At 48.9% G+C, this 23,973-nt stretch overlaps 2 protein-coding genes across 3 annotated transcripts in view; one reads left to right on the top strand and one right to left on the bottom strand.

Annotated features, from left to right (window-relative positions):
* Positions 1–447: 447 nt before the first annotated feature.
* Edf1 (endothelial differentiation related factor 1) lies at positions 448–4,846 on the bottom strand. Its single transcript, XM_036184696.1, has 5 exons — positions 4,666–4,846; positions 2,327–2,378; positions 1,817–1,977; positions 1,440–1,533; positions 448–681 (listed from the first exon to the last, which is right to left on the bottom strand). Exons 1-5 carry the CDS (start codon positions 4,741–4,743, stop codon positions 620–622), a joined length of 447 nt encoding a protein of 148 aa, XP_036040589.1. The 5' UTR covers positions 4,744–4,846; the 3' UTR covers positions 448–619.
* A 13,808-nt stretch (positions 4,847–18,654) lies between these two features.
* Positions 18,655–23,973, top strand: part of Traf2 (TNF receptor associated factor 2) — a 29,034-nt gene continuing 23,715 nt past the window's right edge. The window contains exon 1 of one of the 2 annotated variants that reach the window (XM_036186166.1): positions 18,655–18,710. The gene's annotated coding sequence lies outside the window, so the exon portion shown is untranslated. Of the gene's footprint in view, positions 18,711–19,883; positions 20,732–23,973 lie in introns of those variants that run through there. The other variant, XM_036186167.1, reaches the window with a different exon arrangement.

Raw genomic sequence — 23,973 nt, forward strand, 5'->3', positions numbered from 1 at the left:
CCTCACCTGTCCCAAGCCAGGCTCCTGCCTGTCCAATACTCAGCTCCATGGGAAAGAGGTGGTGGGACACGGCCAGGCACCACCTTGCATCTTCAGGTACTACAAGGCTGACTGATGCCCACTTCTCTGAGCAGACAGAGAAAGCACTTTCTAATTCCTCAGGTCCCTGTGGGGTATGGGTAGATAATAAGACGATAATGAAGGAAGTGCTCTCATCCCTCAAACTGTGATCTATGGTGGAGAGAACTGGAGGCTGCAGAGTGCTAGAACCTGCTTCTCTCCAGCAGAACATAGACATCACCTTAGAAGACATCACCTCCTCCCGGGGAGTTCTTCCCCCTCCCCAGATCTGAACTCCCCGCCGCTGCAGCCAGCTGTCCATGGGACAGAAGGTGCAGGTCCGCACCCTGCTGAGGTCAGAAAGCAGGGAGGAAAAAGCCAAGAGGCTATCACTTTGCAAGGTTTTGCTTTGTTTGACAGCAGGTATGGGTTGAGGGGGCACACAGGCCTGACCCCCGTGTTCCGTTTGACCATGTGAGGAGACCCACGGCAGTGCTGGTGGTCCTGGGGGACCAGCCAGAAGAGCTCAGCCGGAACCACTGGCTTCGAGGCTTTGTGTTCATTTCGCCTTCGGCCCCTTCTCGATAGGCTTCCCGATGTCCTTCCCCCGGAGCTTGAGGCCTGAAACGAGCCAGCAAGACGCTGACCACTCTGCAGCTTCCTGCACCTACCCAACCTCCCTGCTTTCCTCGAGCTTTCCATCATTGCCTACTGGCGTCACAAGGCCTCCACACGGAGGGCTGCTTTCACATCTCACATCAGAGTGTGAGCCAAGCATCTCATAAAGGGTTGAGGACCAGGCTGGTGACTCACACCAGCAATCCCAGAGCTCAGGAGACTGAGGTAGGAGGACTGACGGGGGTTGAGGCCAGCCTGAGCTACAGAGACTATAAAAAAATAAAATCTAAGCCAGACGTGGTGGCGCACGCCTTTAATGCACATAGGAGGCAGAGGTAGGCAGATCTCTGTGAGTTCAAGGCCAGCCTTGTCTACATAGTGAGTTCCAGAACAGACAGAAAAAAAAAACCAAAATAATAATAATAAATACAATCTAAAAAGATGAGAAGACAAACATCTTGATATCTTGTCCCAGAAGAACTGGAACACTGCACTGGGCCTCCATGGAGGTGTACTGTAGAAGTAAGCATGTGCCATGGAGGCACCCTGAGGGCAGTGTGTTCTGGCTGGACGCTAGCTATAGAAGGACCCAAGACCCCATTTCCTTAGGGTTCTGGAGTCTCACCAATCCACCAATCCTCCAGCCTTTAGGCAGGAGTCTAGTAGTATGGCCTCAAGAGGACAGGGGCCTGCCCCCTCAGCCCTTGCCACCCTCACAGAAGGGCAATGCCTCGTTCAAGACTGCCAGGGAAGACACTCACCGATGGCTCTCTCAATTTTGCCCAAAACCTGGTTATTCGGAATGGCCCGTCCACTTTCATAGTCTGCGATGACTTGCGGCTTTTCATTGATTTTCTGAAGAAAAGATGCACCTTAGCCATACTATAGCTCAATAAGATGTATTGTAGAAGCCAGGGGAGGTGCCCACAGGCAGCCATTTTTGTTTGGGGTCCCTGGTACCCCCATACAGACAAGTCTTGTGCAAGGGAGAGCTACAGCTTCTCTGGCCTAGCTTTCCCAGAGGATTTGGGGTATGCTAGGGTAAGGTCCCAAAGCTACCATGCAGTAAGCCCACCTTCCCTATGCTGTCTAAGCACCTGTCCCCTGTCCCCACTCCAGAGCCGTAAAAAAGCCTCACCGTGGCCAGGTCCTTCTGCGTCAGGCCCTTGCTCTGGCGGCCCCGCTGAATCACTTTGCCCACCTCCAGGGTCACCCTGTCATGATGCAGCTCCTCTGTCTCCCGGTCTAGCTTGGCTGTGTTCTTAGTGATGGAATGCTGCTTGTTCTGGCCAGCAGCCCCTGGAGGCAATGAGCAGAGCAGAACAGAGCAGAGATGGTTTGCAGTCAACACAGGGGAAAGGATTTCAAATGGAAACCAGACTGACAGGATCCCAGGCCCAGCTGACCTGGACTTCAGACCTCAGAGCCCTGAATCTGAATCTTCCCACAGTGGTGAGAAGAAGATGTAAAGTTAACAGTCCCTGCTGACCTCACACCACCCAGGGCTGCACGGACAGGTCAAGAATATTTCCTGGCTGCCCAGTAGTCTCTGCTCCTGACAGGTCCCCAGGGCACTACCCAACCATACCATCAGGCAAGCAATCCCACAGCACTTCCTTGTTTTGCAAGTGGAAACTTGAGTACCTACATTTCTTGGATGTCTCCACATCTTCTCCTCGTCTCTGAGCTGCTAAGATGGCCTAGAAAACCAGAAAGTGGTTTTCGATCAAAAGGTGCTTTGCGGGGGAGTGGGGCACAATTTGGGCCGCTGTTTGCCAACCACATGCTAACTGTTCTAAAAGACTAACACACAATGCTGGTGACAATCCAAACTCATCACAAGCGTGTCCTCCACCCCACTCTGGTTTCACTTTCCATGTTTTTGGTTAATCCATGGTCAACTTTAGTTCAGAAACATTAATTACAGATAATAAACAATTCATAATTTTGAAATTTTGTATGTTCTGAAAAGTGTGATGTGGTCTCGTACCATCCCCACTGAGACATAAACCATGCCTCTGTCCAGCTATGTCCATGCTATATACATGCTACCTGCTTCTTACTCATCTACCTGGCAACCTCTTTGGTTACCAGATAACTGCCAAGGCACCAAAACAGACTTTACGTTCAATAAATCATGATGTAGGAGCCTAATGCTACCTTAAAATGGCTGTGTGATTCACATCACTTTAGGGCATCAAATTAGATAAGGTATCATTTCACTCCATCCCTAAAAGAAGAGGAATGTAGGAGCCTGAGAGAAACCATTTGCACAACTATTACAGTGCACTGTTATAACAGGTTTTTTCCCCCAAACGTTAGTTATGACTGGCCCTTTTTTGGATGTACTTATTTTTACTTTACATGTATGAGTATTTGCCTGCATATATGTCTGTGTACCACATTCATACAGTGCCCACAGAGGCCAGAAAAGGGTGTTGGCTCCCCTAGAACTGGATTAACTGACAGGTGTAAATTGCCATGTTTGTTGATACACAAACCTGAGTCCTCTGCAAGAGCAGCACGCACTCTTAACCACTCTTAGCCATCTCTCCAACCCTTATGATTATTTCTTACTGAGCCTAACTTATAAACTTTGTCATGTTTATATATGATTTTAAAAAAAAAAAACAGTACATACAGGATCCAGCACAACTCACAGTTTCAGGCACCCACTGAGCAGCCTCAGAATGTGTCCCCAAAGAAATAGGGGTACACTGTACACAAAACCCTCAATATCCAAATATCCAGATAATGTGCATTAAACTACTGCTAAAAGAACCAACTCACTTCTACACTAAAACAGGCTTGAGCTGGGTGTGGTGGCCCACGACTGTGATCCTAGTACTCAGGAGGCTCAGAAGGGAATCCAGGCCAGTGTCAGTTACAGGCAAGACTTGCTTAGTATTAAATACACAAGGTCCTGGATTCAATATCAACACTACAATAAATAAATTATATATTTACATACAAATGTGTATATACACATACATGTATATATACATGTACACACACACACACACACACACACACACACACACACACACACACACGTTCTGTGCTAGCAGGTTCTTTATTTAAAATAGAACTATTTCTCTTCCAAACCCTGCTATAAAGGAGGAAGGAGTAGAATGCTGGCCTGGCTTCCTCAGCCAGTATGACTCCTAATAAGAGATGATACACCCCACAGAACCCTGCAGTCTCCCTGGAAACAAGGCCACTAATAGTGATGCCTGGGTCACAGTCACTGAGTATTAATATGATGCTTCAGAAAAGTGGCTTATGAGCCATTATCTGTGTAGTATGTTCAGACTTTCTACACACTTGTGATGACTCCAAGTTCCCTTGAAAAGGACTGTGAATTTGGTTTCGACTACGCAGCAAATAAAGCCAAAGCTGGTCAGTACTACTCAAGGAACCATAGCACTCAGGGCTCAAGAAAGCAGAGTGCACCTATGGGGAGGACACTAGGCTACAGGAGACAGCACTCTTTACAGGCTGAGATCGCATGAGCGGGCTTCATGGACACCAAGCCACCAGTGATGCCAGCACAAGCTGATACCAGCTAAGGACAAAACCTTCAGCAAGAAGTCCGCCCCTGCCCTGGCTCCAAGTCTCTTGTGCCTAACGCCCCTGCTCCCCACTCCACATTAAGTGACCAGCCAGGTTCTCTGACCTACTCTTGCACCTGTCCTCAACCCTGTTTCCATCTCCATCCAGGTCCCCACCCAGGCCTGTCCCAGTCCAGAGCTCAGGTCACATCCCATCCCCCAACCCCTGACCCTTGCCCCAGCCTCGCCCAGGTCAGCTGCCCTCTGCTCCAGTCTTTCCCCCTACTTCGTCCCCACCTGTTGTCCCACAAGGTCCCCACCCTCGTCTGTTCCCTTCGGGTCCCCACCCACTGGCGGATTCCCCAGACTTGGCCCAGCGACCCACAGCGCACCGCGCGGCCCCGCCGTTTCCCGCCGCCCCCCGCCGGCTGGGCACCTGCTTAGACTTGGCCTGGGCGGCCGTGGGGCCCTTCTTGCGCAGCACCGTCACGGTGTCCCAGTCGCTCTCGGCCATGGCGCGGCGGGGGCGGCGGTCCGTCCGACGGCTCTGGCAGCTGCTCGAGACCCGGCGCAGCAACGCGACGTCCCTTCGTCGCCTGCCCGCTTCCGGCGCCTGCGCCGCGGTCCCGCCCCTGACTCCCATTGGTCGATGGTCCCAGGAGCCGGCACTTCCCGAGCTTCGCAGCCAATCCGAGCCGGGCTAGTCTAGGGACCCTCCGGGGCTGCACACGGACGGCGCGTGGAGGGCGACGTGTGATCTTCGCCACTCATCTAGTCTTCGGTTTATGGGGATACGAGCCGCAGAGCGCCAGGGCCGGGAAGAACGTGGGGGCCAAAGGGAGAGGAGAGGGACCTTGGAAGAGAGAAGAGCAGAGGGGACCTGGAGAGAAGATGGGAGGACCTGAGAAAGTGGAGGACCCAGACAGACAGGAGAGTGGGGGACCCAGACAGGAGAGGAGAGTGGGGAATTCAGACAGGAGAGAGTAGAGGAGAGAGGAGGAAGAGGACCTGCGGGAAGAGTGGGGACTTGTGGTGGAGCTGGGGACCTGAGAAGAGAGTGGGGAACTGGGTGGAGAGGGGCGCAGGCGACACACGCCCCTCGTGCTAGCACTGGTGTGTACTAGTGGAGAGAAGGGAGTACAGACCCTACTGATCCCAGCGGGTCTCCACTACGTAACTTCTGAGCAACCTGTGCCAGCGTCCCACACACTAGTCGGTACACTGGTACACGTGTCTTCCAGGCCACGCCTTTTGGGGTCCTGAGATAAAATTCAGGTTCTGTTGAGCTGCAGCTTTGCACTGTTACCAGCATTTTGAAGTTCTGGTCCTTTGGAGGTGTGCGGGGCGGGGTGGGGGGGTTGGGGGGTGGAGAGAGAAACAACAGTTGGCAAATTTTGTGGGCTCTGAAACATGTGAACCTTAGATGACTTTCTTTGGAATACAAGAAAACAAAATTGGTTTAAAAATAAAAACTTGTCAGGGCGATGGTGATGCACACCTTTAATCCCAGCACTGGGAGGCAGAGGCAGGTGGACCTTTATGAGTTCAAGGCCAGTCTGGTCTACAGAGCGAGTTCCAGGACAGCCAAAGCTGCACAGAGAAACCCTATCTTGAAATAAATAAAGATTAAATAACTCACCTTTGGCCTGGCGGTGGTGGCACACGCCTTTAATCCCAGCACTCGGAAGGTAGAGCTAGGCGGATCCCTGAGTTCGAGGCCAGCCTGGTCTACAAAGCGAGTTCCAGAAAAGGCGCAAAACTACACAGAGAAACCCTGTCTCGAAAAACAAAACAAAACAAAAACTCACCTTTGTAACACCAATACTTGGGATGTGGAGACAGGAGGATCAGAAGTTAAGTTTCTCTTTAACTACATAGCAAGTTTGAGGCCACCCGGGGGCTACATGAAACTCTGCTTGAGGGAGAAAAAAAAAATGGTTATAGAGGGGCTTAAGTGGTTAAGAGCATTTGCTGCTTTTGCAGAGGACCCAAGAACACCCAAATCAGTTGTAACTCCAACTCCAGGGGGATTGATACCCTTTTCTGGCCTCTGAGGGCACCAAGCACACATGTGGCATACAGACAAATAGGCAAAATGCTCATACGCATAAAACAAAATTAAACACACACACACACACACACACACACACACTGGTGGGGTGATGTTTTGTCTTTTTTTTTTTTTTTTTTTTTTTGGTTTTTGGTTTTTCGACACAGGGTTTCCCTGTGTAGCTTTGCTCCTTTCCTGGAACTCACTTGGTAGCCCAGGCTGGCCTCAAACTCACAGAGATCCACCTGGCTCTGCCTCCCAAGTGCTGGGATTAAAGGTGTGTGGCACCACTGCCCGGCTAGATTTTATTTTTATGTGTTTGAGTGTTTGGGCTGCATGTATATGCACCACATACATGTCTGTGCAGGTCAAAAAAGGCATCAGATGCCCTGGAAGTGGAGTTCGAGAGGGTTGTAAGAAGCTGAGTGTGGTTCCTCACACCTTTAATCCCAATACTTGGGAAGCAGATAGATCTCTGGGAGTTCCAGGCCAGCCAAGGACATACAGTTGAGGACCTGTCTCAGAAAATAAACAATTATGATAATAATAGTAATATATATTGTACACATCTCTTTATGCTTTTGCTTGCTGTTTTCAGCTGTGTTCTCTCTGATTGCCTTGTTATGATTTTCTGCAGAATTGTTTTCTGAAAAGAATAGAAAGATGACTCAGTCATTTTCCGAGTTTTTGACCAGTTTTCTCTATCAATATCAGCATTAGCTTGAGAAAATTCAAAACTTCTCACTGATGAACTCACTGGTAGCAGACACTACAGGTTTGGATCCCTGACTTAGGGTTTCTGTCGCTGCACTGAAACACCATGACCAAAAGCAAGCTGGAGAGTCTTGGATAATATTAGAAGGAGCAGCCTTAATGTTATATAGACATCCCAGGAGCTCAGGAGAGAGAACTAACTACAAATGGCGAGGACTGTTTTCGGGGAAATAGAATCTCAGCACACCGAGCTCTTAATCCAGTCATTTATTCTTCCAAATCTTTTCTGTCCCATGACCTGGCAGTCCCGGCATATACACACTTGCAAGCAGTAATCCCTTGGCAGTGCAAAGCCAGGCTTCCAGGGTCAAACGGAGGGGTGATAATCACAAAGAGGGGCAATAATTGTTAATTATCATTTGCAACCTCAAAGGGAAGTGACTAATGGGGAAATGAATGAACTAAAGGCTAAATTCGGTAATATCTGAGAAGAGGGATCTTATGTGCTCAGCTATAATCTTAAATGTGATTGGTGGAAAATGTTAAGAACCTATAAGTTGCTAGGTCAATGGAAGAAAATAAAACTGCCTTTTTTTCCTGTGGCTCCTATCTGTCTAAGCTATCTGCCATTTTTCTGCAGGGTGGGGGAAAGTGTGCTCAGTTGCTAGGCAACCTGTGTACAGCTAGATGCCTCTGGTGATAGTTAAAGGGAGATCTGGAACTAGAGGTAAGATTTGGGAAAGGAGGAAGTTAAACATAATTGGTACATCCACCAGGCCTTCTCAAACGGGTAGTCTGGACACTTAAGTCTGTTCTTAGAGAGTACAGAGGTATCTCTGATAAGGTTCTTTCCTCCATCTGGGGATGGACCTGGCCAGATGCTGCCAATGACGATAATTACAGGGAGGCTTGAACTGGGGTTCAATGCACAGCTGTCAGCGCAGAAGGTTATCTAAATATTCCTAGAATTGGTTAGGTAAAGAGTTAGAGATCTATAAAGTTAGTAAGGCTGTAAGAAAGGAGGGTCCGAGCTAAATTGTGTAAAGCTATTACTTAATGTCCACCTGACCTAGGTAGTGTCTCCTTGTGGAATTTACCTTAAATCAGGAGACTAGCATGTGGTGGTCTGGACTGTTATTTCTGTTAGTCCTTGAAAGTGGCTAAGGGAGATCTCTGATTCCAGTGTGGAAAAGAGAGAAATGGATGGGCTGGGAGGAAGGAAGCCTTTCCTGAGGCTGTTCTCCAAATACTTGGAATGTGTATGTCCAGAGAGTGATCAGTCCACACTATTAGCAATTCTTAGGGAAAAATCAATTGGGAAAACAATGAAGGTACACATGATTTTCATAACAGAAGACAGCTGATATATAGCAAGCCAAATAACACCAAATGCTCCTTGGAATTTGGCTTCATCTGAAGGAATTCCTTGATAGTGTAGTGACTTTGCCATAACCAGCTGAGTTCTTATGATATATTCCTATGGCCCATAGCAGGAGAGGAAAGGGTTTATTTGGCTTATACTTCCAGGTCATAGCCCATCACTGGAAAAGGTCAGAACAAGAAGAACTCAAGCATCCTAGAGGCAGGAGCTGGTGCAGAGAGGCCATGGAGGGGTGCTTCTCACTGACTTGTTCAGCCTGCCTTTTGTTTTGTTTTGTTTTGTTTTTGAGACAGGTTTTCTCTGTGTAACATCCTTGGCTGTCCTGGACCTTTCTTTATAGATCAGGCTGGCCTCGAACTCACTGAGATCTGCCTGCCTCTGCCTCCCAAATGCCGGGATTAAAGGCATGTGCTACCACCGCCCGGTTCAGCCTACTTTCTTATAGAACCCAGGACCACCAGCCCAGGGATGATACCACCTGCTATGGTCTGGGCCCTCCCCTATTGATCACTAATTGAGAAAATGCCTTACAGCTGGAGGCATTTCCTCTGATGACTCTACCTTGTGTCAAGTTGACACACAAAACCAGCTACTATAGTCCCTGAAACTAGAATTCTGATAAATACAATTCCATCCATGAATGAAAAAAACATCCATAGTTTAGTAAATTGAACTCCCATCTTTCTTTCTTTTTCTTTTTTGGTTTTTCAAGACAGGGTTTCTCTGTGTAGCTTTGCGCCTTTCCTGGAACTCACTCTGTAGCCCAGGTTGGCCTCTAACTCACAGAGATCCACCTGTCTCTGCCTCCCAAGTGCTGAGATTAAAGGTGTGCGCCACCACCGCCTGGCTGAACTCACATCTTTCAATGAGACAGATTTTTGTCTCATTTGTTTTGGGGACAGGGTCTCACTATGTAGCTCAGTCTGGCCTCCTCCTCTCTCTGCCTCCTGAGTGATGGGAACGTGAGTGCCTGGCTGATGAGAGTGTTTGTTTTTCTTTTACATTTTTTAAAAATTTATTTTGTGTGTGCACTCATGTGTGGGTGGAGGGCTGTACATGAGTAGTGTGATGCACTTCCAAGGGCAGCTTTTAAGAGTCAGATCCACATGGATCCTGGAGATGGAACTCAGGTCCTCAGGCTTGGCAGCAGGTATTTTAATCTGCTCCATCTCACCAGCCTAAGAGTTTTGATTCTATTTAAGTGGGGGGCAGTATCAATTCTGTTTACATTTTGTAACTTGGATGAATAATTGGAAAAGATTCACCACTGGCCTGGCATGTGCAAAACCCCTTTCTCCTTCCTTCACTTCTGGCTGACTTAAGTGTCCAAGCACTGTGAGGCATCCTTAGGAGACATGCCTGTCTATAAGCCATCTTAACCCATTCCTCTTAGTTGTGAGGCACAAGCGCACATAGTCACTCTAGACTGTTTGACTCCAAGAGAGTAAAATGAGGAGTCCACCTAGACACCCGATAGAGGCTGCAGTCTAAGGAATTGTGGTCAGATACCCTAGTTGGTGCTTGATATGCACGAACACATTAGGAGGCATCTCCCAGGCCATGGGTGAGCTCTGCAAGAACATCTGAGCCAGCTCCATGGTGCATCTGCTCTGGCTAGCTTGGGCTTGGAAAGGATCCCCTCCATTCCCTGCCATTGTTCAAAAGACCCATTGTCCCACATGGCTCTCCTCAGGAATCCAGCCCTGATGTTTCCTACCCAATCTTGACCCCCCTACCCTCTAGGCTCAGATAGACTTTCAGTCCCAGCTCAAGGTCTTCCAGTGTGTTCTGGGCTCAGAGGCTGCTGCTTTGGAGCGAAGTCTCAGCAACTAGCATGGGAAACTATATCTACCTCCAGAGACAGTGAGTTCTCTGTTCATAGTATTCAATGTAAGCAGGCTGCCAACGTCAGTCACTTAATCATCACACATTTCTGTAGCCTGCTGGGACACAAAAAGGGTGATTGATTTATTTATTCCTTTCAGGATCTGAGTGCTCTCCAGTCCAGTCTGGATACCCATCCTGTCTTCATTCCTTTTATTTATTTATTATTTTTTAAGTCAGAGAAATAAACATTGGCCGTCTTCCTCAGTTGCTTTGTACCTTAGTTTTGTCTGTCACTGAACCTGGAGCTCCACTAGACCGGCTGTCCAGAAAGCCCCAGCGGTCTTCCTGTCTCCACCTCCCCAGGACTGGAATTGTAAGTGTCCGATGCCTACAGGGATGCTAGGGATCTGAACTCAGGTCCTCAGACTTCCATGGCAATCACTTTACTGAATGACCATCTCTCCAGTCCCTCTTTCCTCTTTCCTTCCTTTCTTTCCCCTCCCTACCATTAAGCCATACTCCAGGGCAGTGTGTATATTTTTTATTAATATGTAAGGTTTTGTGTTATGTTAATTACATAATATCTTAAAATAATCTTGTGTGGGAAAAGTCAGTATACTTTTTAAAAAAACAACACCACAGCATTACAAAATGTAGAAAGATAATTGTATGGATCCTTAATTATAGGATTGAGATACAGCTCAGTAAGCTGGAAATAAGCCCATTTCTTTAAAAAAAAAATAAAGATTTTTATTTATTTTGAGACAGAATATCATTATTTATCTCTGGCTGTCCTGGAACTCACAGTGATTCACCTGCCTCTATAGCAGGCTTTTTCTTTTGGGCCACCAACCAGCTCCCAAATCATGACATGGAGACTTATTATTAGTTTTGAATGCTCAGCCTAGCTTAGGCTCATTTCTGGCTATCTCTTTTTAACATAAACTAACCTGTTTCTCTTTATCTACCTTTTGCCTCGGGGTTTTTATTTTTCTTTCCTTCTGTTTATCTTACTTTCACTGCCTCTTGTGTCTGGCTAGCTGGCGACTGCCTGGCTGGCCCCAGGCATCTCCCCCATCCTCTCCTCTCTTCCTCTTTTGTTGTTCCTCTTGAGCCTAGATTTCTCCTCCTATTTATTCTCTCTGCCCATCAACCCCGCCTATTCTCCTCCTGCCTAGCTAGTGGCCATTCAGCTTTTTATTAGACCAATCAGGTGCCTTAGGCAGGCAAGGTGAAACAAATGCAACATTATCTTTTCATAATTAAACACACATCCTTACATCATTAAACAAATACAGCATAAACAAAAGCAACACACCTTTACACAGTTAAAGTAACATGCCACAGCATAAACAAATGTAACACATCTTTACATAGTTAAATATTCCATAACATCCCTCTGCCCCCCCCCCCAAGATATTTTATTTTTAATTTTGGTTATATGTGGTGTGTGTGGGTGGGTGGGTGGGGGGTGTTGTGCATGTGAGTGCAGTGCCTATAGAGGCCAGTAGAGGGTGTCAGAGTCCCTGGACCTGGAGTTACAGGCAGCATCATAGTCTACCAATGCAGCTGCTCCTGTTGCTCTGGGCTTGCTTTTGACCTCCTCAGCACAGCAAAATCACCACCCTGTGTTTGTTCTCCTCCTCCCTGTGAGGATATTGGAGAAGTGTTCTAAACAGAAAGCCAGAGAGAACATAGGCAACCTCTCCTGTCCCTCCTCTCTCAGATTCTCAGTTCTGTACTGACTGTTGTCCATAGCTTACAGTGGCTTTCATATCCAGTGAGTTCTCTGATTTTTCATGGTGGCCAGTCAGGGACCCAACACTGCGTTGTGTAGCTGTTTCCTCTGTGTTCCCCATGATCACTACCATCTTGAAGCAGAGAAGCAGTGATCACCCATAGGTGACCCTCAGGAGATCAGAACTATTGCCATTCCCTCATGTAGAGCCGATGCTCGTATGCCCCTTCTTGATGTGTAAGCAGCCAATGGTTGCTGGGGAGGAGATTATGGTAGTATAACTGCCTGTGAGTTGCACAGGGTCTTTCTGGTAATAGAGCTGCCTTTGAGTTGCCTACACTCCTGTAAATGACCCTAATAAACTCATTGTGCACCAAAATGGACTTGGACAGAATTTTTTCTGTGATCTGCCATTGCTCTCTACCTCTTGGGTGAATGAAAATAGTATCCCCAGAAAAGCTCACCTACCATCTTGTCATGAATAAAAGTAGCATTTCTAGAATTTTATTATTCAACTGTCCCTTGGTCTCTAGCTTTAGGAAACAGTTCTTTAAAAACATTTTTTTAAGCTGGGCAATGGTGGCATATGCCCTTAATCCTAGCACTTGAAAGGCAGAAGCAGGAGAATCTCTGAGTTCGAGACCAGCCTGATCAAGAGAGTGATTCCAAGACAGCCAAGGCTACACAGAAAAACATTGTCTTGAAAAAACAAAACAAAAAATTTTTTTTTCAGTTTTTTTGAGACAGGGTTTCTCTGTGTAGTTTTGGCGCCTGTCCTAGATCTCACTCTGTAGACCAAACTGGCCTCGAAATCACAGAGATCTGCCTGACTCTGCCTCCCAAGTGCTGGGTAACCACTGCCTGGCTACAAAAATTATTATTATTTTTTAAGATGTACTTATTTGTTTATTGTGTATACAGTGTTCTGTCTGCATTTATGCTTACAGGCCAGAAGAGGGCACCAGATCTCATTACAGATGGTAGTGAGCCACCATATGATTGCTGGGAATTGAACTCAGGACCTCTGGAAAAACAGCCAGTGCTTTTAACCGCTGAGGCATCTCTCTAGCCCCCCCCAAAAAATTATTCTTTAATTATGTGTATATGTGGAGGGGTTCACATGTAGGAACAGGTGCCCACCGAGTCCAGAAGTGAGCAATGAACCCCCTGGAGATGCAGACAGATAGTTGTGAGTCACAGTTTGTAGCATGTACTATGATGTGGAAGATTCATGAATCCTTACCAAATACCCTATCTGAGGTACACCACTGAACTTCTTCCCATATATTCGTGGGTTCAGAAGAAAACTTTTAAAATTTACTTTGGCAAAAGGTGTTCTGATCCATAGATTGGCAAATGTGGCTGAGCTGTCTATGGCATCTGACAACCAAAGACAACCAAGTTTTCTCTCTTTATTACACAGGGTCTGTGTGCTCCCAGCTGGCCTGGAGTTCTTGTCTCAGCCTCTGGAATGCTGGGTTTACAGGTGTGCATTGCCATGCTTGGTTCAAAAGATCAGTTTTGATAAAGTCCAAGTCAAATTCACAAATATTAAAACTCAAAAGAGAAACTGGACTACACTGTTATTTCAAAAGTCGGTACACTTGGTTTACGTGCTGCTTTTGAGACAAGGTCCTCCTGTGTACCTCAAACTGCTCTCCAGCTTGCCTGCCTCCTGAGCTCTGGGGTTAGGGGCATGCATTGCCCGGCCTGGCTGAATGAGTGTTGAATCCACCTTAAAGTTTACGTTGTGTTCTTTCTACTAGCATCATGGTGCAGAGGAAGCTCAAGGATGGTGATGGAGCCGGCCAAGTGCTGCCAGGCCAATCTTCTCCACCAGCAACTGGGAGCCCCTGGCAGCTGCAGACTGTGGGATGGAAGACAGGGACAGGTCTGAGTGAGTGAATGGCTGCAGTGAGGGAAGAGTTGGTCAGATAGCCTAACAACTAAGAAAGCAGCAGACTGTGTCCGAATTTAGGGAGAGAGTCTCCATTTGGCCTCTTCTTTGGACCAGGGCATAAGAGCTGAGAGAATGTTGTTGTTGTGCGAACTTTTCCTGGGAGACACACATAGGCGCCTACTCATACCAAATAAGGCACCAACTAGAGATGAAGGTACAATTCCACTGAAGTCCAACTTGGCAAACCATTGAGTTTATTGGGTACTCACAAAGCATAGCTGAGTGGTTCTTAGAGGAGCAAATCCCAAAACAGCCATAGAAGTCTCACCCAGCATGGATAATGACTTCCTTATGGCTGCATAGATGGAGTCTCCCTTTCAGTTAATCTTTCACATTATATACCCTAGCACCTCCTGAGAACAAAAGATTGCATATATCTGGGGCAGAACTGCATATATCTGGCAGAGGGTGAAGGGAGGAGAGGCTGAGATCTCAGGTCTTTGACCATCCCACACAATTCTTCTATGAAGTGATATCAATAGTCCCAGTCTTGAAGATCACCTGTGAATAGTCACAGCTGCTTCTGGTGCCGGTGATAAAGTTTCTTACTTTCTTTCTCTCTTTCTCTCTTCCTCTCTTCCTCTCTTTCTCTCTTCCTGCCTTCCTGCTTTCCTGCCTTCCTTCCTTTCTTTTTTTTTTTAAATTTATGTATTTATATGTATGCAATGTTTTTCCTGCATGTATACCTGTAGGCCAGAAGAGGGCACCAGACCTCACTACGATGGTTGTGAGCCACCCTGTGGTTGCTGGGAATTGAACTCAGGACCTCTAGAAGAGCAGCCAGAGCTCTTAACTATTGAGCCATCTCTCCAGCCCGTGATAAGGCTTCTATGCTTGGAGGACAGCATCCTACAACAATGGGAGCCCCTATGGAGAATGTGATATAGAGGGGCAGGGACATCCAGCTGCGGCAGGTGGAAGGGAACCCCTGGGATCTCGAGTGTTGACATTACAACTGTGCATCACCATAGACATGTGGCTGCATGGCCTTGGGCAGGTGACTCTAGTTGCTAAGTCTGAGGAGGAGCAGAGCTGGTACAGGTGTGTGGGAAACAACAGTAAGCCTGCCCTGTGGGGTCCCAGTCACCTGTCAGATGCCAAGAAGGTCCATGGTCCTCTCAACATGATCCCTCCAGTACCCTCTCTGGCCAGCAGGTGGCAGACTTGCTGTTCTCTGAGAAGCTAGGAAGCCCTGCGCTCTGCCGATCACCTGACAGCCAACCAGTGTGAATGATGGAACGGGGCCCTGGACCACACGGGTCACAGTTCAGAAATGCTACTATTACATCTTGTACAGATGATGGGTCTGTGGTTGTGAGAACCCAGGGTCACCAGGCAAGTCAGCAGCTTTAACCTGAGTCTCTAAGACCTGAAAAAGGCCCAAGGCAAGCACAGGAAGTGTGGTACAGCCTAGTGCAGAGGGTTGTGCCCAGGCTGGGCCTCTTCAGTAGAGCTGGATCACCAGGACACACGTAAAACCAGATGCAGTAGCTCACCTCTGTAGTCCCAGCATGCCTATGGCAAGATAGGAGGCAGAGAGAAGAAAATTGCTGGAAGCTGACAAGCCAGCTAGCCCAGTCTAAGTTATCAGTGGCAAACAAGAGACCCTGTCTCAAGGTGGAAGGTGAGGGAAGACACCCAAGGTTGTGCTCTGACTTCCACACGCATGTTGTGGTACATACTCTCCTGTCCAATCACCACAGTCCACCCCAACAAGCTCTGTCAGCACGTGGGGTCCCAACCTGCTTCAGTGTGTCATCTCAGCCATCTTCAGCACAAATACCACCGTGCCCCATGCAGAGCCAAAGGCTCTACTGAAGAGGGGGTTCTTGGCTGATCCCAGGACTCAGGGAGTGAGCAGGTGCTGTGTGGGTCCTCCTGAGACTGCCCAAGGGTCACCCTCAACCTTTGCCTGGCCCTCAGTGGTTGTCTTGCTGGGTAACTTTTGCTTTCTTTTTAGCAGGGAGGAACCCACATGGGAATCCCCTGAGTTGTCTAACAATTACAATGACTCACCCATTTCCCAGCCAGAGAGTGAGGTGAGTCCCCAAGGTGTCACCCAGTTCTGTGCTGGTGGGTGGGGCAGTAGTGAGGCCACTTCCCATTCAGGACACCTCCCATCTCTTGGCCTGGTCTAACTCTGTACACTCTGTACACCAGTCCAAAAAACCAAATGTGCACACAAAATCTCAAGAGTAGAGAAGTCTAAAGGGACACACTAATGGTGGCAGCATCGGGCAGGAGACTAGGGTTAAGGTTGCTATAGTAATGTCCATCTCTGGCTCGGCTGCCATTAAGGGCAGTGGGCAGTGTCTTGCTGGTGAAATTGTTGGTGGATATGGGTGAGGGGAGGCCCGGAGGATGGAACAGACATGCATTTTGTTCTGCTGTGAATGAGCCTCCTTGCTCTCAGGCTAGGCTGCTAGCTTCCCAGGACACCCTCAGGCCTCTCAGGTGCAGCCTGGAGGAGATACCTCCTTACCTTGGTAGGGCTGAGTTAGGGGTCTTGAAGAAGTCCCTGCAGCGGGACTCACTAGTGTGAGTGAGTCCCAGGGCTGCTTGGGGCAAACAGGCTCTAAGAAGCTAACTGGCCCATGGCTGCCTGAGTTTGATCAGAGGGGGACAACCATGCTGTCCTATTGGAGGGATTCCTGGCTCAGTTAGGGGAATTCCAACTCCTAACCAAGGAAAGGGCGCAGTCAGTGTGGCTGGATCAGTAGTCCCGGCTTGAAACAGTTTCCACAGCTGCAGGGGACCTCCTTGTTTCCAGGATGTCACCTGGACTCCCCTCAGCTCCCTAGCCTTGCAGTCTTCATGATATTGCTGCTGTAGTTATTAGGGTCAGAGCTTGTTCCGGCATCCCTAGCAAGCCATGCTCAGTTACTTGTCCTCAATAAGCCAATCAAAGAGAAAAATCACCAGTGAAAAGCAAAAAAAGATTTATTCAATGCGGCCACATTAGAAAGAAAGACAAAAGCCAGGCGGTGGTGTCACACACCCTTAATCCCAGCACTCGGGAGGCAGAGGCAGGTGGATCTCTGTGAGTTTGAGGCCAGTCTAGTCTACAGATCAAGTTTCAGGACAGCCATGGCTGTTACACAGAGAAACCCTGTCTGAAAAAAAGCAGTCCAGTGACACAACCTCCCTCACATCTACCTTCAGGGTCCTGCATGAAGTTTAGCTTCAAGTAGAGTCCAGAGTTATGAATCACTAAGTAGGCTAGGTCAGAGTGTGGTCCTGCCCATCACTGACCCATCTCATTGTCTCAGCTCCAGTCTGCCCTTCGAGGTGGCCTGGAGCTGCACATCTCTTTCCAGGAGACAAGTTTCTGCTTTGGTTGGCCTAGGCTTTAGCCTTTGCTTTTCTCCTGCATGAGATTCCTGGAAAATATTTCTGTTTCTTGGGGTATATTAAGAATCTAATAGCCAAAGAGAAGGGCACAAATATCTCTCAAAGTCAGCTACAGAATGAACACAGATGAGACTCAGAGAGTACAGTGCAGAAGTGTTCGTCCTTTTGACATTGTGATATAACACCTATAAGCATTGGGATGCATTCATGGCCATCCTGGGATACATATGGCAGGTTGTACAGATCTGGTGTATAAGACTGGTGAGATCTAATTATTTTGTGTATATACATATATGTATGTGGTGTTATGTATACATGGTGTGTGTGTGTGTGTGTGTGTGTGTGTGTGTGTGTGTGTGTGACCACATATTCAAAGGCCAGACAACATTAGATATCCTGCTCTATCACTCTCCTTGGGGCCGGGGGTCAGAGTTTCCAGACAGGGTTTCTCTGTGTAGCTTTGGCTGTTCTGGAACTCATTCTGTAGATCAAGCAGGCTTCTAATTCAGAGATCCACCCACCTCTGCCTCCCAAGTGCTGGGATTAAAGGTCTGTACCACTACAGCTTTCTTATTCCTTTGAGGTTTCTCCCTGAACCTGGAGCTAGGTTGACATCCAGCAAGCCATACTAATCCTATCTCCTGTCTCTTCTGCAAGAATAATACACACCTAGCTTTTTAAACAGACATGGGTGTGGATTTGAACTCGATCCATCACGCTTGGGCAGCAAGCACTCTTGCCCATCCGTTTCCCCAGCCTATTAAATAGGAAGGGCTAGAGAGACGGCTCAATGGTGAAGACCACCTGCTGCTCTGGCAGAGTACTGGGTTCAGTTCCCAGCAGCCACATGGCAGTTTGTAACTGTCTATAACTCCAGTTCCAAGGGATCCGTTGTTGTCTTCTGGGCTTTAGGACACCATTCGCCCACATGCATACATACATGCAGGCAAACCTTCATACACATTAAGTAAAAATGAAATATTCCGCGTGTGCGTGTGTGATTAAATAACATGATTCCTTGCACTCCTTCCATGATGTGGACCTCAGGGACCAAACTCGGGTCATCAAGCTTGGTGGCAAGTGACTTTACCCTCTGATCTCCAGAGCACCAAGTATATCTTAGGAGCGCGAATGTTCCAGGGGGGCCTATGCCAATCCACGGCAGCTCACGTGAGCCCCTCTTCGACTTTGCTAAGAAGCCGGGAAACAAGCTTAGGACCACGCCGCGCGACGCCGGCCAATCGTCGCTCGCTGCGGCTCCCTGCTCGCTTCTGATAGGTTCCTGCTTCCGTCCGTCAGAGGGTAGGCCCAAGAGGCGGCCTATTTGACAAATCGGCGCCTGCCGCCGCTCCCTGCGAGCTCCTGGTAGGCTCGTGCGCCTGTCCGTCAGGCGGGGCGGGCCGCGGCAGCGGGGGTGGTTCCCGGCGGGCGCTGAGTTCCGGGCGCGCGGAGACCGTTGGGTGAGGCGGCGCGGATCTGAGCGGGGGGTCGACTGTCACGGCGGGTCGGGCCGGGGTCAGGCGCGAGGTGGGAGTGGCGGTCGGGGGTCAGATGCGGGGCTGCCGTCGGGGGTGGGGGGCGTTCTGCGGAGCCGGAAACTGAAAGTCGGCGGGAGGGGGGCCGGAAAAGTTCGCGACGTCGGCAGCGGTGCGTGGCTACGCGGCCGAGGCGCGGTGGCTCTGCGTCTCGGCACTATGGTCCATTCTCCGGATCTCGGTCCGGCTTCCCGGCTGTGGGACCCACGAGCCCGGCTTGTGCCTTGCTGGTGGCTCGGGGGTGGCTGCTCTTGTGCGAACACCCGGTCTCCCAGGCCACTTTTACCGCCCACCTCCCCACCAAAGGCTTCGGCTTTTGGACCTGTGGGGTCAAATTAGGTCTGACACTCCCAGTACTCAGGCGTCGCCTTTTCGGACTCTTGACACTCGACTCCACAACCCACGGACTCCCCCCTCCCCCAGGCCCCTTCCCTGTTGGTGGCTTAGTGGGGGCTGGACCTGGTGGGCACTCTTCATGATGGACACGAAGCCCCAAGTAGGTAGTGAGGACATGAGATTGATTAGAACCCAAAGGCATACTCCCTGCGGGCCCTAAAGTCTAAGAAGCACAGAGTTGGGGGACTCAGGAAACTTTCGGCCCCTTGGACACAGTGCAAGGTCGTCTTGTGTGCATGCAGTTCACTAGCTGGAAGTCGCCCAGAGAGGTCACACTTGGGCCTTGCCAGAGTGCCCCATGCCTGTGACTGGCTGAGAAAAGTGATATTTAGTGACCCAAAGTTACTGTTACCGGTGGAGGCCCCAACCAGTCCTAAATTGGTGTTTAAGTCTTTTAAAAAATTACCTTTATTGCTGCATACTTTGCATATCACAGCATTTATAAGCACTTTTGAGTTTTAGCAAAAGCGCAGAGCTCAATGGTTGTTTTGTTTATTTGCTGCTTGCTTTTTTTTTTTTTTTTTTTTTTTTTTTGAGACAGGATTTCTCTGTGTGGCCCTGGCTGTCCTAGAACTAGTTCTGTAGACCAGGTTGGCCTCAAACTCAGAAGAGAACTTCCTGCCTCTGCCTCCCAAGTGCTGAAATTAAAGGTTTGCACCACCACCACCACCACCTGGCTCAAGGGTAGTTCTTTATCAAGCCTTGTGTGCATAGCTGGTCTGAACTGCAGGGCAGGTCTGAGAGGTGCTTATGTATTTGCTGTCTCTTTTCCTGGGACCCCCTCGCACTCTACCCCCCACCCCCCAGGAACTGGACAAACTATTCTCTGACAATGCAGGCTACCAGGAACCCTGTTACTCTTTCCTATTTGCTGGTCATCGTGGGGAAGAGCTTAGGCTTCAGTACCTCCACACACCTGATGGCTGATGGGAGCTTGGAAAGGTCTAGAGTGAAGTCTGTGCACATGCTCATCCAGTCTCACTGGCTCCTGGGCACATTGGGCGCCTTCCGTCAGAGCCCTCTAGGAATCGCTGGGCTGTGATTCCTTCTGCACCCATAGAGGAGTAGAGACCGGGCTGCACTGGAATGGCAGCCGGCAGCCTAGAGAAGGCCTTCCAAGAAGGAAGTGCTTCCTCCCTGTCATCTCACTACTGTTTTGGGAGTGGACTTGGGGTTTCCTCCTTGACAGTGGAATGCCAGGCCCCCGCTCCTCGTGTGGTCGTTACATAAATTGTGAGAATGGTTTGGCAGGTGGATTTTATGGGAAGTTGTGAGCTTGTACAGTCATGGACAAGATAACCTGGAGAAGAAGAAAAAAATTCTAGGAAAAAATTGCCCATAGGTTCTACAGATTATGCCAAAGATGAGGTGTGCAGCTTCAGGGCTTCTGTTGGACGTCTTCCTCCCTGTTTACAGGCCCTACCCCCTTTACAGATGGTGGAGGCTCTACCTGGATGCCACACTGGGCATCCATCACATCACTACTGTGCTCCTGTCCATAGGGGAGGAAACCCAATGGATGCTGTCTGTACCTAAGATCTGGGACCCAGGTAGGCAGTGTAGTTGGTACTTGGGGCAGGTTGTAATTTAGGTGATTGGAAACTGGAAACTTGAACACAAGAAAATCAAGAATTTGGACTTTGGCACATGACCCAGAGTTGGGGTGCTCTGTTTAGAGCAGAGGGCATGGGTTGGGTGAGGAGGTGAGTTTGACAGGCTGGACCAGTTGTCAGAGAAATGAGATTTGGGGCTGTGTGCCACTGTGTGCCAGAGATAGCTGAGCTGGCTGTCTAGTTATTGATGTGGCTGCAGCCATCAGTGGAGGGCTGCTACCCTAGCAGCTACCAAGAGGGGAGAGCTGTAGAAGCCGGCACCCCTCCTCCCCCTTCCTAGTTCTGTGCTCCTCCTGACAGCCAGTCCTGGGAGCAAAGCATTGGCAGGATGGCATGGTGCAGACCTGTAAGAACTTTTGGGAGCCAGGGGTAGGGAAGACAGGTGGAGTTGGGGCAGCTTTAGGTTTCATGACCAGAGCTGGGAGAGCATTGACGTTCTGAGCTGAGTAGAGGCCCAGACTTCATGCTGTGATGAAGGTCCCTCTGGCTCCCAGGGGGGAAGCTATGCAGTCAGGGCTGGAGCTATCCATTTGCTATGTTTGAATGCTGAGGTCCTGACAGCCCAGGTGCTCTGTTCACAGGTTAGAGGTGTGTGTGTGTGTGTGTGTGTGTGTGTGTGTGTGTGTGTGATTTAAATCTAAATCTGTGTTGCCAGGTGTGTGAGACTGAAACAGAAGAGATTCTGAGGGGCATATGTGAGAGAAGGATAGATGTGGAGGGAGGTTAAAGCTCTATTGTGTGTTGTGGCCTTTCTGAAATTAAAACATTTTTACTTAGTCACGCAGTGGTGGCTCACCCCTTTAATCCCAGCACTTGGGAGGCAGAGGCAGGCGGATCTATAGGGAGTTCCAGGACAACCAAGGCTACATAGAGAAACTCTCAAAACCACAACCACTCCCAAAATTTTAATTAAAGTTATTAAAATTTTAATCTTTATTTTATGTGCATTAGTGTTTATCTGCATGATGTCTGTGTAGCACATGTGTACAGTGTCTGCAGAGGCCAGATGTGGGCATTGGATCCCCTGGAACTGGAGTTAGAGGTGGGTTGTTGATTACCCTTGTGGGTGCTGGGAACCAAACTCTGGTCTTCAGGAAGAGCAGCAAGTACTCCTGACCGCTGAGCCATCTCTTCAGCCCTACACTTTGTTTATTGAATTAATTTGTTCTTTGATACTTTGGGTATGTTTTAAATGCCTTCTGAGTACTGGTGTTCCACACACAGCTCCGAAGTACTCCCTATAAAACCTGTCCTACATTCATGTCTCTCTGGTTGTTTTGTGCCAGCTGGGGTTTTTGTTTTATTTCTTTTGTTTTTGACGTGGTGTCTCACTGAGTTCCCTCCCACAGAGCAGGTGTACATGTGATGCTAGGAGAAGCATCCACCTCAGAAAGGGATAGAGTCAGGTTTGCCCTCCTGCCCAGGGCTATCCACCCTGTTGGGTGCTTAGAGTAGATGTAGGTTATACATATGCTCTGTGAACTTGGATGGAGGAGTCATTAAATTGTATGTACAGAAGAACTGAGTGAATGTGGGCCCAGGTGAGCTGTGTCCTGCAGATTAGGGACACCCAACAGCCTTGTTCTGGTGCTCCATACGGAAGCTCTCATCTCTGTCCTGCCAGGTCCCCTTCAGGAGTTGCTGCCTTAGACATCCATGTGCCTCTTTTGTAAAGCATACCCATGAGTGTGTGTGTGGGGGGGGGGGGCGCATTGTGGTGCTTAATGTTTCCCAGAGGTGAGCAGGGGGAGATGACATGCTGTTTGTAATGCAGTAGCTGTGTGTACTTGTCCTAGATCTCAGGTGTTCTGAGTTAAAGTGCCTTCTGCTTGGGCTCTCTCTTAAGTTACCCCATCTAGGTGTACAGAGGAAATGTCTCTCCTCTTTCTGACATACAGACAGCACAGAGGAGTTCAATGAAAGCTCTGCAGGCTATAGGACTCGTGCTTCTGAACTCAACACCCTCAGCTGAGGGCTGGTTCACAGAAACCAGTCATACTGGTGCCTGACATCTGGAAACCATTGGTTGAGTGAGAAGAAGGTGGCAGGTGACAGCTGTCCCCGGTGCGTTGTGAAGGGCTTGGGACTGTTTTAATATGTGTAATCAGAATCAAGGTGTGCTTGAAAGGGTAGTGAGCTGCTTGTAAGTAACAGTCATCTTGATAGTGAACGTTGCTTTGAAAGGCCATGCTGGTGTATATCCAGGCATGTCCTGTTGATGCCTGGGTCTCTCTGTGGTCTCCTGGGACTCTGAGCACCTGATTACCGGCAGAGGCAAGTGACATTGAGTTAGAAGAAGGGTCTAGGGCAGGAGTGTTTGGGAGCAATAGAAAGAAGCAGTGGAATCAGGGCATAGTTAGTGTAGGAGTTGTGCAGGTGTCTTCTGAGTGTGGCTCAGCACTGTGGGTGATGGTGTTTGCTATAGGTGTGAAGGAGAACAGAAGGCAGGGTGTCTATCAGAGGAGGCAGAATTAGCAGGATTGACCAAGAGTTGGGCAAGGAGTGGGCTCAGAACCCATGGGCTTGATGGGTCCCTGGAGAACAGCAAGTAATCCTGAGGGCATTTGGCAGGAAAGAGGATGGAGGGCCTTGGCAGACTGGCCAGTCCCTCATTTTTGCAGGCCAGTAGACCTGGAACCAAGTGACTTACAGTGTGGCACTAGACCCACACTCTGGTTTTCTCTCTGTAGCCTTCTACCAGGGCTTTGACTACTTGATGGGGCCTTGTTCATGCGGGGATGTGAGTGCCCCAAGGCTTTGAGGGACAAGACAGCAGGGCAGGCAAGTCAGCAGGGCCAGCAAGGTTTGAGGGAGGCAGCCAATGCTGCCATTGTTCCTGGAGCCAGAGAATTGCCTCGGGGCTTTAAATGTGGAAATGGCCAGAAGAGGGCACCAGACTTCATTACAGATGGTTGTGAGCCACCATGTGGTTGCTGGGAATTGAACTCAGGACCTTTGGAAGAGCAAGCAGTGCTCTTAACCTCTGAGCGAATGGTTCTAAGAGGTGATTTGTTAATTAAATGAAACATGACATGGATTTGCTGGGAAGAGAGGACTCTGGGAATGTTGCTGCTCCTGCTGCTTATGGCCTTCCTGCCTCCAGTACATCTAAGTTACCACCCACTTCTTAATCTGTATCCCAGGGCACATAACCCACTTCTTCCTTAAGCTCCCCTTCT

Source organism: Onychomys torridus, chromosome 4 (genome assembly GCF_903995425.1).
Source record: "Onychomys torridus chromosome 4, mOncTor1.1, whole genome shotgun sequence".
Classification (NCBI taxonomy): domain Eukaryota; kingdom Metazoa; phylum Chordata; class Mammalia; order Rodentia; family Cricetidae; genus Onychomys; species Onychomys torridus.

Bases quoted from the DNA above. Each gene is read 5' to 3' on its own strand.
- Edf1 (XM_036184696.1), bottom strand. From the start codon at position 4,743: ATGGCCGAGAGCGACTGGGACACCGTGACGGTGCTGCGCAAGAAGGGC. The intron at 1,534-1,816 runs GTGAGGCTTTTT...TCTTTTCTTCAG, and splicing joins CGCAGAAGGACCTGGCCACG to AAAATCAATGAAAAGCCGCA. The intron at 682-1,439 runs GTGAGTGTCTTC...GGCTCGTTTCAG, and splicing joins CAAAATTGAGAGAGCCATCG to GCCTCAAGCTCCGGGGGAAG.